Here is a 14,061-nt window from a genome sequence, read left to right as displayed (position 1 = left end):
CACTGCTGACATGGATGTATGTACGAAATCATAAATGCTTTCATCGAGATACATGTGAAAAGCATTTTTATGACTATGTGTGCACCTCCACATCAGCAATGTGAGAATCGATTATCCATTTCAATGTTACTCTAGCATGACTCTTAAAATTAATATCTAAATTAAGAAAGAAGAATGAATTTAAGAAATTTTTTTTTTCCATAAAGTCGATGCACTTCAAACTTAATCATAAAAATCAACTCAACAAGTAAGCCAATCCCTTGATGCGGGGAAAAAACTTTGAAGTGGACAGCCCGCTTCAAAATTTTGAAGGAACCCTCTCTTTTGGATTACACATGACATTTCCAAGGAGGTCTTTCAAGTTTTGGGGGAAATGTATGGGCGTGGAATAAATTCAAAACGCCACATTTATTGTAACGAGGAGGGTTCCTTCAAATTTTGAAGTGGGCAGCAGCTTCAAAGTCGGACTTGACGGGGAGATCATCATTTTAAAAAAATTGAAAAAAAATAACTTAAAAATTATGCACTTCCATGGAAAATTATTTGAATTTTCTTTTAAAAAGGGGATTCTTGGTGCACTAGGAAGAACAAAGCAAAACTTTAAAAAGAGGATTTGGTAGGCTGTTGTCTAGAATCACAAAAGTTTAAGCTCTTTAAAAATAAAAAAGAAAAAAGAAAAGAAAACATAGAATCTGTTTGTTTTTATAGAGTGATTTAAACATACCCCTAAGTTTCAGTGAAAATTTGAGATTCCCTTTGTATTTTAAAACTGTTGACATATCCCTTGACCTTGTTCTACTTTGGAATATTAATAGAAAATGACCTTAAAATCCCTCTTCTTCAAACTTCAGATTCTAACTCCTCCAACTTTCAAACATCAAGAATAAGACAGTGTATTTGGAAATAATAATAGTAATAACATAGGATTTTTGGGTACAAAATCAAAGGTTTTCTAAAAGAGGTTGAAGATGAGGCAAAAAAATGCCAAAAATTAATTGAGTCGTGCTGGAGTGACTTCAAGATTGTACCTCATATCGCACATTCTGACGTGAAAGTGTGTAGGAACCATAAATGCTTTTTGACTCTTATCTCAATTAAAAGTGTCTACGGTTCCTACACACTTTCACGTCAATATGTGTGATATGAGGTACAATCTTGAGGTCACTTCAGCATTAATCAAAATAATTTATCCAATAGGCTCAAGAGCCTTGAGATGCCACAGCTTAGGCAGTTAGGTTATATTCAGCTAGTCTTCAATTTAGACCAAGGTCAAGAGACTTATGTGATCATTTTGAAGATGCAGGGGTAACTTTGAAATTATGCAAAATATGTAGAGGAATGTCTAAAACAGATTTTATAAGATGACGGTCTACTAGGACTGGACTGACGGTCTATAGGTTGAACCATCGATCCAGACAAATTATTCATCAGTTCTTAATGAATTATTTTTTGAAAATCACCATCAAATCACACCATTAATCAATCGGTTGGAGTGTGGATTGTGCGGGTCCTCTCATAATGTCCTATTTTATTGGTGTGACGAAATATTAAACCCTAGATATTGAATGTTTTAGATTGTCTCGGAAATGTTTTGATGGAAATCGTCTCTATTTTTCTCCCAACCGAAACATTGCCTCAAGATAAGATTTTTAATAATGTATGCATGTTCAATTTTATATGTAATTTACAGTACTCACACTTCTAATTGAATTTTCCTTATATTGAAATTCATGATTAGAGAGATGTCCTCACATAAAAATCACCAAAAATGTCAATTTTTGGTAGGTGTTGACAAAACAAAGCAAGAAGGCCATTGCTTGGAATTGATGTTGTCCTTGGTGTCATTCAATATGTATTATTTGTCCAAAAGAATACATCAGAAGAATAGCAACCTCTAATTACAAAATTCCCAAAAAAATAAAAATCGAACCTACATATATTTTTTCAAGTGAAAGAAGGCTAGATTTTACAAGACTATAGCAAGTGTCATCCATGGATGGGCTTGTCTGCGAGCGTATTTTCATTTCTTTTCCAGACCTGAAAAGAGAAAATAAAATAAAATAAAATGATCCTGCTTGGGATTCTTCGGTCATTCTTGGATTGGTGTATTCTCATTTCCGGTCAATGAGGAGGGTGTGATGTCTAAAGCAACATTGTCAATGGTCAAACTTGAGACCTCGCCCGAGAGACTTGCATCTCTATTTAAAGTTGGTGGTGGCGATGTGTCGGGTGTTGCGGGGGATGACTCTACCTCTTGTGCCGGTTGTTGCAGGCTCCAATACATGATGCTAGCTGTTAGAGTGAGGATCATCTTTTGGTTTACCTGCCAAATTATTATAGAAAGTAAGTTTCAAGCCTAGACCTTAAGATAAGAAGTCATCATAATAGTCGAAAAAAGTTGGAAAAGATGGGGAGAAGATTTGATAGTCATGTTGTTCTATTAGACAAAATTGTTTCTAGCATTTTTCCGCATCGTCTGAGAGATAAATAAACAAACTAATATGAGAGTCCCTTAACTATATTCTTACCTCCATGATGTCCTCGGGCAACAAAAAAATAGAGCATCCAAGCTTTCGTGCAACACTGATTATATATGTAGCATTTAACTTCTTTTCCTCATCTGTCGTGACCATAATAGAAACAACAATAAGATGGGCAACTCCACCTCACCATATATAACGAAAAGCCTATAATAGTGAATGTTCATGCATTCCTCATTTACTTGTCTAAATGAAATATAAGATTTCAGTTTTGAAAACCAAATCCCAAGATAAGGACAGCAACCACAGTATTGAAACTCGTGATGGAGTTAAATTCTACCCGATCAGAAGGAAACCTACCGCTTTCACCTTTCGTAACAAGGTTCCAGTTAACAACCCTTGGCTCCACAGCACTAAGAAGCTCAAGGAAGAAAATCCCATTCGATAGTTTTTTATCCTAAAAAAGATTTTGCAGTAAAATCAAAACCTTAACCGTGTTTATATTTTTTTGATAATTAATGAAAGTTTGGTTTATTTACCTTGAAGCTTTCCATTTGAGAAGTCCTGCCGGTGCTATTCACTTTATTGTTTGCCCAACTTAGGATATTGGCATCAGTCATCTCCTTTCCTTGGGAATGGAATCTCAAGTTTTTCAAGAGTTGAAGCATATTGAACCTCATCAGCTGCCATAAAAAAGCTGAAAACAGAACTAAAAATTTCAGTGAAATTTTGACCAAAGATCTTTCTTCATGCACCTTTATCTCTTGTAGACATGCTATGTCAATTCTACCCATTTTCAATGTATCAACCAACTTTCACTCCTTATCCTTAAATGTTCCTAAATAACAAATTGCCAAACTAATCCTATTTTGCTGAATCTTTGCCTACAATTCACCGCAATTGAGCATTCTTGCAGCACATCCTTTCAAGAATGCACCTTCATGTGGTTTTGGAGAACATCCTAATATGAGTCAAAGTTTTCTATGGAATCATTTAATGCTAGTTGTCAACCTAGCCGAGCCCTAACCCTTCTACAAGTGTTTGTGACCAGCAATGCAAGCCTAATGGATCTGATAAATGAGTGCAAATATTACATACCATAATATTGTACTATTTTTGTTACATACAATCTCTACCAAGCAATAGATCATAAAAGGGTAATCTATATAATAAAACACAAGTGTGAGTCCCACTCCAACTACAATTGTGGGGGTATAAACGTCCCACTGGAGTAAGGTCCACACTACCCCACTCTATAGCCTTTCCTCTTCACCCACTTTAACTTTATTGTCCTTCCTCTCCTCCCCCTCCCCCTCCCCCCACCTTTTCAATAATATCGGCCCAATTTTACTATCTTTCCTCTTTTAACCCCCTTTTCAATAATACCCCTCTAACTTTACAATCTTTCCTCTTCTACCCCTTTGACCACAAAAAGGATGCCCGTGCCATAGGCACAAGCAAACTCTAGTATGTACTATATCATACAGCTTTCTGTGAACTAAAATATGAAACTTGTTCATGTATGGATGACAAATGATGGGTTAAATAAGATGTTTATATGGATAAGACAGACATGAACTAATTAGGAACATTTTAGGATCCTCATACTAAGTCGAGATGTGCATACTTACCAAGTATGAGCTTCTTATTTCCTTGTACAACATCATTTCCAGCTACATTGACTAAGGAGAATTTCAATTGCTTCCCAATTCTCACAACTTGGTTGCAATTTTCTACTTTTCTAAATGGCATCTTAATGGGAGGTTTTGTTGCCTGCTTCCAGTTAACTGAACCTGGAGATACCTTATCAAGCACTTCTAACAGAACCCATCTGCAAGCATGACAGATAAACATCAAGTAAGATAGATGGAAGTTTGATACTGTTAATGCTTGGAACTTAAAGCTCACCCATTTCTGACATCTTCGAACACGTTATTTACATATGTAACAATTCCAAGACTATTGATCCACAATCGAAAGCATCTCTCCTCTCTTGACACCTGTACATCATCTGGCATCATCTCTGCATAAGAGACTTTTCTGTTGTCCATCGACAGGCCATTCCTGCAAAGCAAGCAAACTCCATCAATATAAACAATCACAATATTTTCTAGAACAAGAATTTCTTCATGAAATGCTCCATATGACTGAATAATGGATTTTCTATTATGCAGTAATTTAGAGGATCTTTACTAGACTTGGGTTTCAAAAATAATTCTCAAGTTCCACATCTTGACTCAGCACTGACGTGGTTAAGGATGGTGTGTGTGTATAGCAAGTAATAAGGATATAACAACAACTTATATGATTTAATTTCATTAAAAATATCAATCAGGAAAAAGGGAACAAAAACATGATTTGTAAAAGCGGGAGGGCATTTAAAGATATGTGCATTCACACCTGTGATGGAATATATGTGCAACGAATGCGAGATTCAGATTTGGTGATCCCTCAACAATGTCCTCGGGAGTTAGGTATCTTTTGCAATTCATTCTCTCAGAATGCTCAAGTATCAATTTTGCTCTTTCAGTAGGATCCTTGGTATTCAACGTGGTTGGACTACAGTGTTCTGGTGCAAGAACATTAAGCAAGTAAGCATAAGCCTCTCCATCCTGCAATTACATAGCTTATGTTATTACACAAAGATGATGCTATATGCGAATATATTCAAGAAGCATGTTGAACTAAATATGTTATATTAAACATGATTGGATAATAATTTTATTACTAATCCATGCCCACAAAAAGTTTTCCTTCGATATTAACTAACATGGAAAGTGCCTTGGTCCATTGTCATAGAATGTTGGATATTTCTCTCACCTTCACGTCGGAAGAAAAATTCGTAATGGTTTTCTTGTAGCCTGCTTTATTAAGATGGAAATTCATCCATCGTAGCAAGATCTTTTCTGGAGCTAAGCTCATTAGCTCCTCCACATCCTGCAAAAGTTGACATAAACATTGAACAAATGGTAAGTCCTTTTCTTCCCTAACATGATAACAAAAGCTAAACATTTCCAAAATCTTAAAAATTCATAAGAAGCTGTAACCAATCAACCTTACTGTCATCCAACAATTCCACCAATTGAGGTGTCTTCTTTAGGTTGAGGTCCGCTAACAATTGAATCTGATATTGTCACCAGGGCAGGCAAGTATATAAATGCAACAATAGTAGATAAAAATTAGTTTAGGTGTGAAGTTTCAGTTTATACAACCTGAATCTTCGTTGTGTCTCTTTTTGGTTTCCGTGTCCAAAAGAAGCTTAGATGCAAAATAACAAGAAAGAACTCCAAGCTCTCACCTTTATAATTTGAGATATCAATCCAAGTACTAGATGATGCTACATAAAAAAAAATTTAAGACATTTCAGCAACAACGAGTACTTCCTTTTAAAATACTAACAAAAAAGCTCAAATGGGTAGCTAAGCTAACTTTGACTCACCCTTGCTTCAATCAAGTCCTGTGTTCCTATGTTAACCACGGTGCACCCAATAGCCTTTGCAGAGTTGAGGCAAAGTGTATGATTCTCGTTCCTCTCCCATGGGTTGAGTACCCGTTTGGTGTTAATGGCTCGTTCATCGATTGTCCCAGGCACAGCAACATTGATTAGCTTACTACATAAAGACATGGAAGGCATCAACAATCACAAAATATTACCTACATTGACAATTGAGTATAAAAAAATGTCACGTGGAGCTGGTTTGTTTACCAAAGAAGAACGCCATCTTTCACAAGGTCAAAAAGAGCATTCGTGAATGGATCTAAAGGAAGATATTTCTTCAAGAAGGGGTCTTCTCCAAGGTAGCTGTTGATGTGGGCAACATAAGAAGATTTCTCTGACTCGTCAATGGTGTGAAGAAGGGTGGTTGTGGTGGCCTTAAGAAATGTCGAGGATGTCTTCGAACCACCCCTTTTGGCTGTTGCCCGAGCTTGCAAATTTAAATATGCCTGCCCATTCAATATGGTTCATCGATTCATTTTCTCTCTATCAATAAAAATGGGAACCCATACAATCTCTAAGTTGGGTAGACTCACCCGAAGGAAGGCTTCAAAGTCAATCTCATCACTCATGTTGGGACTTGACTCACTCAATATCCTTGTTATCTCCTCTTCGTTGAACTGCTCATTCAAAGCCTTTAATTTCACCATTATGGGAGGCAAATCTCCTACGGTGACTTTACCGGATTGACTCTTGAGTGAAAGAAACTAAAAGAGAAATCCACAAATCATCCAAGAATCACATATACAAACCAAATAACATTATGGATGATCAAATTCATCTAAAACCGCTACATAATTCAAAACAAATGCATCTCAAAAATGCAAAAAATACCCAACGATTGTGAAGATCAATGGATAACAAAATTTAACAGAACGGCACCAAATTCATACAAAAGGATTAAATGAGCTGTAAGGGGTGTAAAATACTTACTTTGGATTTGAGGCTACGAAGCTCGACCTGAGTGAATTGGCTCTGAAGCCATGGATCAGAAACAAGAACACCCATGAAGCTGGACATCTTGGTCGATGTTTAATGAATCGGGAATGTGGCAAAGAATACTAATTGCCCACTAAAGATTCCTCATAAGTTCAGCAAACAAACAAAATTAAGAACCTCCAAACACAAAATTCAATAACCAACAACAGAATCAAAACCAGAATTCAGATCCATATTTTTGCAGGTAAAGAGGAACCCAATTAAGGAAACATGCATATGGGTGATTTAACGTGTATGAGTCTCTTACTTGTTCTAAATTCTCGACAAACGGATTCAAGTAACCCCAAAGAAAAACAAAGAAAAAAAAAAACATACACAGAAACAGAATAGAATTGAAACCCATTACGTGAAATGGATAATTAAAGAGAACCCAGAATCACAGACAGACCTGTTGAAATCAAAGTTTCATGTTGGCATTAATGAACTTTCTTCCTTAATTGTTGCAGGTTTGATTGTTTTTCAGATATTCAAGTATTGTAATTCGAAAGGAGACAAATGTAGACAGAGAGAGAGACAGAGAGAGAGAGAGAAGAATCAAAATTTGCTTCCATGGGAGGCAACGAGAGAAAAAAAAAACCGTTTTGCTTTCAGACCCGCGAAGACCGATGGACCAGCCAAAGAGATTGCTGTATTCGAAAGGCTTCTCGTAGTATTTAGGAGAAGAGTGTGGTTGACACTCGACAGTTGAGCTATTTTTGAGATTCTAAACGTTGATATTATGACACGTGTTAAAGTTTTGAAGGTTTTGGGTCCCACCAAAGATGGTTTTTGATTGATCCTCATCTGAAGTAACACATTACTTTAGAAATGGAATGGTTGCTTTCATATGAGTCAATCACAATGGTGGGACCAAGGTGTACAACAAGGGGTATGATGCAATGTGTGTCTTATGTTCCTGGTAATTTGTGGAGTCTGATCATTAGCGATCATTTTAATCATGATTAATGATAAAATGATGTGCTGACACATACGTGATTTGTACGCGGCTGACATGGCAAAGACATAAAATCATCGATCTTTTCTTCGAAATACATAATGAAAAGATTTACGGTTTTATGCCCTTGTCACGTCAGCTGCTTATGTGTCAGTGCCTCATTTTATCATCAGTCATGATTAAAATGATCACCATTGATGAGACTCCACCAATTACCAAGCGCTAACACATACACGATATGTACGTGGATGATGTGTCAAGGGCACAAATTGTAGATCTTTTTCATTGTGTATCCTGAAGAAAAAATCACGTTCAAACTGCGTATGTGCCAACGCGTACGTTTATCACGACTCTTTAACCATATATGAGTGATAGTGGGTTCTTCATCAAATAGCACAAGTAGAATCATGATGTGTTCCTTGATAATGTTAAGATTTAAAATTTCACCTCGAGACGAGTAATATGAGATTATCTTGTTCGAAAATTTTCAATATAAATCAGAACATTCAGTATTTTGTGGTCAATATTTTTATTTTGATCTTGCTCGAAATCAAATTAAATATTTTGGATAAACATCTTGGGACGATACAAAACTTTAAATCATATACATAGGTTTGAGTATCAATGAAGAGTTAATTGGAGGAGGATGTTAAAAATTTGACAGTCGAAGAATGACCCCTGGGATCTTTTTGGAGCTGAATTGTTCCAATTCAATTCCTAGTTGATTCATTCAAATCTCAAATCAATTGTATTTGATCCTAAAGCATGAGTCACGTCCAAATTGATTGTAGGTATTATACAAGATACCTATATAAGTCTAGTTAAATCCGACATAGGGCAAGACAATTTGAGCAAAGAGGACTGTACTAAATCCAATTTAGATTTTGTAGGACCTAATCCAAGGTGGATTGATCCCTTGAACCATGGTGGAGAGACACACTTCAAGAGTGGTGTCAATGAGATTCGCAAGAGGGAGGGTTAAAAAGTAAAGGGTTGGGCTATGGTGACTCATGAAGAATGACATATGAAAGAGCACATGATCTGACTACTACGAAGCACAAAATGCAACTATTAGGATTTATACATATCTCAATCTAGAGTGAAGCCAAAACTTTTTTGTAATGGGGGCAAACTATAGTTGATGTTACAGTTGAAGAGCTTGAAAGATGAATGGTTTTGGGGACAAATTTAGAGGTTTTTGATTGAAAATTGAAGAAAATTATATTTAGGTTATTTCCAATTAGTCTATAAGAAAAGGTCTGGTCAAATTCCAAAAATAAAAAAGAAGGTGAGGGAAGGGGGGTAAATAGGACATATAATTAGTTGAAAATACATAGGTATCCCCATAACATATATCATAGGATAAATCTTGACCATTTGATTTTGTATTTACATGATCAAGATAATTAGTTGAAAATACATAGGTATCCCATAACATATATCAAGATATTTATTCCTATGATAAATCTTGATCATTTGATTTTGTATTCACATGATTAAGATAATGTGTTTTTTTCTTTCATGAGTTATGGGAATTTGACCCAAAAGTAAAATAGAAATTGTAACCCTATGTTAGGTATCGATTTTGATTAAAAATAAATAAATATCAAAATGGGTATATGATGTTCTTGATAAATATTTTGGATACATGGTTGGGCTAGTGGTTTTAACATCATGCATGATTATTTTTATATTTTTCCCCAAAAAATATCAATACATGTCAATCCTCGTCTTTCAAAAGCTGATCCTCTGTAACATACTTTAAACGGTTGAAGGAGAGGTATTTAAAAAGAAAAAAAAATCTCAACCTCTTGTGATCATGACATAGATCTGATTAAAAAAAAAAAAAAAAATTCAAAAAACAAGTTTTTTGATACAGATCCATGTCTTTAAAAATGAACGGCTACTGAACTTTCCCAAATTTTAAGTGTGAGATCTAATTTTATCATTGATGTGGTGCTCTTCCAACCATTTAAAGTGTGCTACAGGTTGCTGCAAGAACTGTGTGCTACCAAGTATCCGCTTCCTTGTCTTCCATTGCATTGTGACACTATTACTTCTTCTTTTTTTTTTTACTAGAATTCTCCATAAGTGCAAATCCATTTTTTGAGACAGACTAGCACTACACATGTCGTTACCCAAATTTGAACCTCTAGGAAATATAATTAATTGATACTAGAACTAAGAAGCTGAAATCTTTTTATTTTCCTTTTAATATTTTCAAAAAAAAAAAAATACATGGCAAGGGAACAAGATTAATTATTTTAATTGTTTTGCAATCAAACACCGTTAAAATTTAATTTTCCAAGGCAAACTATTTTCCTTAGAGTTTGCCATCCAATCAAACACGCCCTTAGTGTTGGCAAAATAAATTATAAGAACCCGAATTGGTGAATTGGGGACATGGGAGCTGATCCAATTGGAAATTGAGATATACATAGATCATAATTCTCAAAAGAAAAAGAAACATAAAGCTTCTATAAAACAAACACGGACCCATTAATACAAATCCCCCCATTTATCAACAAGAGGAAGGGAAAAAAATAGCTTCAAAGTGATATTAACATGGGTAATTATTGTAACAGAAGAACTCACATCCTCAAACTTTAATTTCAATAACATGTATGTTCTTAAATAAAATGGAAATGAAATCAAAGAAATTGAGAGAAAGATGATGAACACCCTCTCTAGTCTAAATTAAGCAACACTCCATATATTGAAGAATTCTCTCTCCTATAAGAAGAATAAAACCAAAACCAAGTAATTTATGATACCCCAATTGATAATCCTGTAAGAAGATGAAGGAAGTGAAGATTTGTTAGGTGACCCATCTCCACTTAGGCTATTGGGAGAGTCCGCTGTCGGCGCAATGTCAGGAGATGGTGCCGGGGCTGGGGACGGAGGCGGTGGAGTACCGAATATGGCTTCGGGAAGAAGGACCTTATCGATCTGATACAACGCAACGGGATCTGTGGAATGTACGCTACTACTGACCTTGGTGTTCGTCCATCCCGAACCCATGTGAACGGTACCCGACACATCGGTGAAATTCAATTCATATTTTCCACCAGCAAATGTACTAACTGGGCTCGATTGGCTAAGATTGGTGAAGTCTGATAGAGTGTAGTAATGTGGCAAGGCATGGAAGAGTAGTAGTGATTTTAATTGTTCTTGAGTGAGATTAGAGAGGGAAGGCTTTTTAAGAGATGAGAAGGCTTGATCTTTTGGTACAAAGATGGTTATGCCTTCATCAGTGTTGTTTGCTTGGTTTTGGAAAGTTTGGATGACTTTGGTTGATTCAAGATAGTTGAGGAATGTGTGAAATGGACCAGCAACTGTGAGTAAATTGGCGAGGTTGACGAAATCAGGTGCAGGCGCGGGTGCTGGTGTTGGTGATAGTAATGGAGATCCAACAATTTGAGCATTGATAGATGAAGAACTCAACAAGATCACTAAAGTACTAATCATGCAAATCATGGTAACTTCCATTTTATTTTCACTCCCCAAATTCCTGCAAGAACCAAAACATAATTATATTGCAATCTACATTGAAATTAGATTAAACATATGTAGGTAGAGATCACTACTTGAACAAAAAAGAAAAGATGTAAATGTGATTCAAATTATATATTTTTTGGAGATCTTAAACTATGCCAACTCTCAAATCTCTCCATTATCAAGACCCCATTATCAAAACTAGATAAAAGAAAAAAAATCCTTAAATATGCAAACACAAAGGGATCCAAATGCAAATGAGGTTCAATTTTTCTATATTTTGGAGTTTTTAAAAGATACCCAACTCCTCAAATCTCTCCTAGATCAAAAACCCATTGTCAAAACTAGATCAAAATCCTAGTTAATGAGTCTTCATAGACCATGATCAACTCCTCAAAATAGAACATCAATTGAGAAAAACCCATTCACATAAATGAGAAAAAAGGCATTAAAAAGATTAAAGTGGATCTAATAAGGAGAGATTATGAAACCTTAGGCAAGAAATGAGAGAAGAGTTTGAAGAACAATAACCTGACCAACAGGAATTCAGAGAGAAGTAGTGAACAAAAATGCAATTGAAATGGGAAGGTTGAGATTATATAAAGATTGGTTTGAAGAAAAGATGGTATGAATATAAGGTGGTGGTGGCAGCTGGTGAGAGAGAGAGATGACAAGTAGCTTCTAAGGGTGAGTGGTGTTTTCCTGGTGAAACAACTCCAGGGATTTACACACCCCTCCAAATTTTGGTGAGTATTTGAGATACCCACACTGTTTTCAAAATGGTTACATGACCCTTGGACTCAGTGTGCTCTGAAAGACAAAAGAAAATGACTAAAATACCCTCATTTGCAACCTCTATCCAAAAACCCTTTAGTTTTCTCCGCAAAAGTCTTATATTTCCGAGCTCTTCAAATTCAAGTTAAATAATTTTTATCCCATTCAACTTCAGCTTCAAGCCATCATCTTTGATCTCATCTTCAACCTCTTATATGAAACCCTTTATTTTTCTATCCAAAAATCAATTGACTTTACCTGAAAGGATTGGCGAGATGATCAAGATCATAACTTAAGACGTGGGGGTCTTGAGTCCATGATTTTTAAACTCGGTATTTCATCTCGTCTTGTCCAAGCCTAATACCGAGTCATCTCGGATGAGTTTTCTGATACATTTAAGACATCTCGTGAGTCAAATAAAAAAAATGAATGTGAATCATAAATCTCGGTCAAAAAATGACTTTGTGAGTTGGTCTCATTCAGCTCCGATACTGAGTTAACTCGGATAATATGTCTCGGTCTCGGATGAGTTTAAAAACCATACTTGAGTCACCCCTTAGGGACCACCCTTAGGATTTATCATAGAAAGTATCTAGTGGGGGGGACTGCACGTGTCTTATAAAATGTTCTATCTTATTCTTGAGCTTTAAAATTTTAAAAGTGATAAAATATTAACGCTGATGGTATGAAAAAAATATGAATTTTTTTTGGGTTTTGAGAAGAAAAATGAGTTTTTTTTTTTTTTTTGCTAGAGGTTGAAGAGGAGGGCATTTTGTTCATTTTCTATTTATCTTTTAGAAAAGACTAAGGTCAAAGGGTATGACATCAATTTGAAAATAGGTGGTTATCTCAAATATATACCAAAACGTGGAGGGTATGTCTAAATCACCAATAACTTCATTGGGAATACTTCAAAAAAGCCTATGTAGCTTTAGGGTAAGCTTTCTAAATCAACTTCCAACTAATTACTTCTTTATTTTTATTTTCATGGCCAACCTTACACTCTACCCTACCATTATAAGAATATAACCTCTCATCGATTTCTCATCTCATGAGAAATTGCACGAGTTCTATTAGGAAATCAAGGGCTTTTTTGGGTGGGTGATTTCCACATACCCTCCATTTTTTATTGAATATTTGAGATACCCCAATGTTTTCAAACTAATGAAATACATCCCTTGATCTTGACCAGCAATGAAAGATGATTTGAAAATAATCTAAATGCTCTCGTCCTCTACCTCCAGCCAACAATCCTTTATCGTGCTCCCAAAATTTTTGTAATCTTCAAACTCTTGAACCTCTACAATAGATTATTTTTAATTTATTTAAATTTGTCTTCAACTTACTTGTAAGAAAATCCTAATTTTTCTACCTTAAAAATCTAAATGGCAATTTCGAATCTAATAAGCAGTGAGAATCCGTAGGTTGTGTGTTTGATACCCAGTATGAGCAATATTTCCTCGGGACCACCTGCGAGAGCATTCCCTCATTTACCTGGTGTGTGTGATGTCTGTGAGTTGCACATGCTTGGGGGAGGATCCCATGTGCCTGGGTTCCGGCCCTGGCTCATCTTATTCTCCTAGTTGGACGTAAGTCTAGACACTCCTGTTATATATATATAATCCATCACTTTTGCTTTCCTAAAAGCCTATTTATTCTTGACATTCAAGCATTAAAGAATCTCGTGATTGAAGATGAAAGAAAACAAATTTACCATAGAGATTGTAGATGAATGATTGAGAGAAGAAAAATCAAAGGATTTTCGAATAGAGATTGACGACGAGTAATTTAGCTTAAGAGGTAGAAGATGATAGATTTTGAAAAGGAAAATCAAAAGGTGCTTGGCCACAAGGTGTTTATTAGGTCATTTTATTGTTCATTTT

At 35.6% G+C, this 14,061-nt stretch overlaps 2 protein-coding genes across 4 annotated transcripts; both read right to left on the bottom strand.

The window, feature by feature from the left end:
* Positions 1-1,804: 1,804 nt before the first annotated feature.
* LOC147387144 (fimbrin-5-like) lies at positions 1,805-7,593 on the bottom strand. Of its 2 annotated transcripts, XM_086421430.1 has the most exons (15): positions 7,364-7,593; positions 6,910-7,048; positions 6,513-6,683; positions 6,187-6,425; positions 5,920-6,091; positions 5,779-5,817; positions 5,536-5,604; positions 5,301-5,417; positions 4,881-5,092; positions 4,389-4,544; positions 4,112-4,311; positions 3,020-3,177; positions 2,841-2,937; positions 2,529-2,620; positions 1,805-2,323 (listed from the first exon to the last, which is right to left on the bottom strand). In XM_086421430.1, the coding sequence occupies exons 2-15, from the start codon at positions 6,994-6,996 to the stop codon at positions 2,090-2,092; spliced, it is 2,043 nt and encodes a 680-aa protein (XP_086277556.1). In that variant the 5' UTR covers positions 6,997-7,048; positions 7,364-7,593; the 3' UTR covers positions 1,805-2,089. The 2 variants fall into 2 exon arrangements, with proteins under 2 accessions (XP_086277556.1, XP_086277558.1); XM_086421432.1 differs by lacking the exon at positions 7,364-7,593 and having other exon boundaries at positions 6,910-7,345.
* A 2,774-nt stretch (positions 7,594-10,367) lies between these two features.
* On the bottom strand, positions 10,368-12,089 carry LOC147387143 (fasciclin-like arabinogalactan protein 7). Of its 2 annotated transcripts, none has more exons than XM_086421903.1 (2): positions 11,936-12,089; positions 10,368-11,420 (listed from the first exon to the last, which is right to left on the bottom strand). In XM_086421903.1, exon 2 carries the CDS (start codon positions 11,396-11,398, stop codon positions 10,643-10,645), a length of 756 nt encoding a protein of 251 aa, XP_086278029.1. In that variant the 5' UTR covers positions 11,399-11,420; positions 11,936-12,089; the 3' UTR covers positions 10,368-10,642. The 2 variants fall into 2 exon arrangements, with proteins under 2 accessions (XP_086278029.1, XP_086278030.1); XM_086421904.1 differs by having other exon boundaries at positions 11,896-12,049.
* Between the last annotated feature and the right edge of the window lie 1,972 nt (positions 12,090-14,061).

Source organism: Akebia trifoliata, chromosome 13 (genome assembly GCF_017979445.1).
Source record: "Akebia trifoliata isolate Shusen 1 chromosome 13, ASM1797944v1, whole genome shotgun sequence".
NCBI classification, from domain to species: domain Eukaryota; kingdom Viridiplantae; phylum Streptophyta; class Magnoliopsida; order Ranunculales; family Lardizabalaceae; genus Akebia; species Akebia trifoliata.
This window is presented reverse-complemented; position numbering and strand designations above follow the sequence as displayed.

What these genes read in the sequence shown, in the direction of transcription:
- LOC147387144 (XM_086421430.1), bottom strand. Translation starts at nt 6,996, where the DNA reads ATGTCCAGCTTCATGGGTGTTCTTGTTTCTGATCCATGGCTTCAGAGC. An exon ending in TTCGAAGATGTCAGAAATGG is followed by an intron (nt 4,312 to 4,388) that starts GTGAGCTTTAAG and finishes TCATGCTTGCAG; the next exon opens with ATGGGTTCTGTTAGAAGTGC. An exon ending in CTCAAATGGAAAGCTTCAAG is followed by an intron (nt 2,938 to 3,019) that starts GTAAATAAACCA and finishes AATCTTTTTTAG; the next exon opens with GATAAAAAACTATCGAATGG.
- LOC147387143 (XM_086421903.1), bottom strand. Translation starts at nt 11,398, where the DNA reads ATGGAAGTTACCATGATTTGCATGATTAGTACTTTAGTGATCTTGTTG.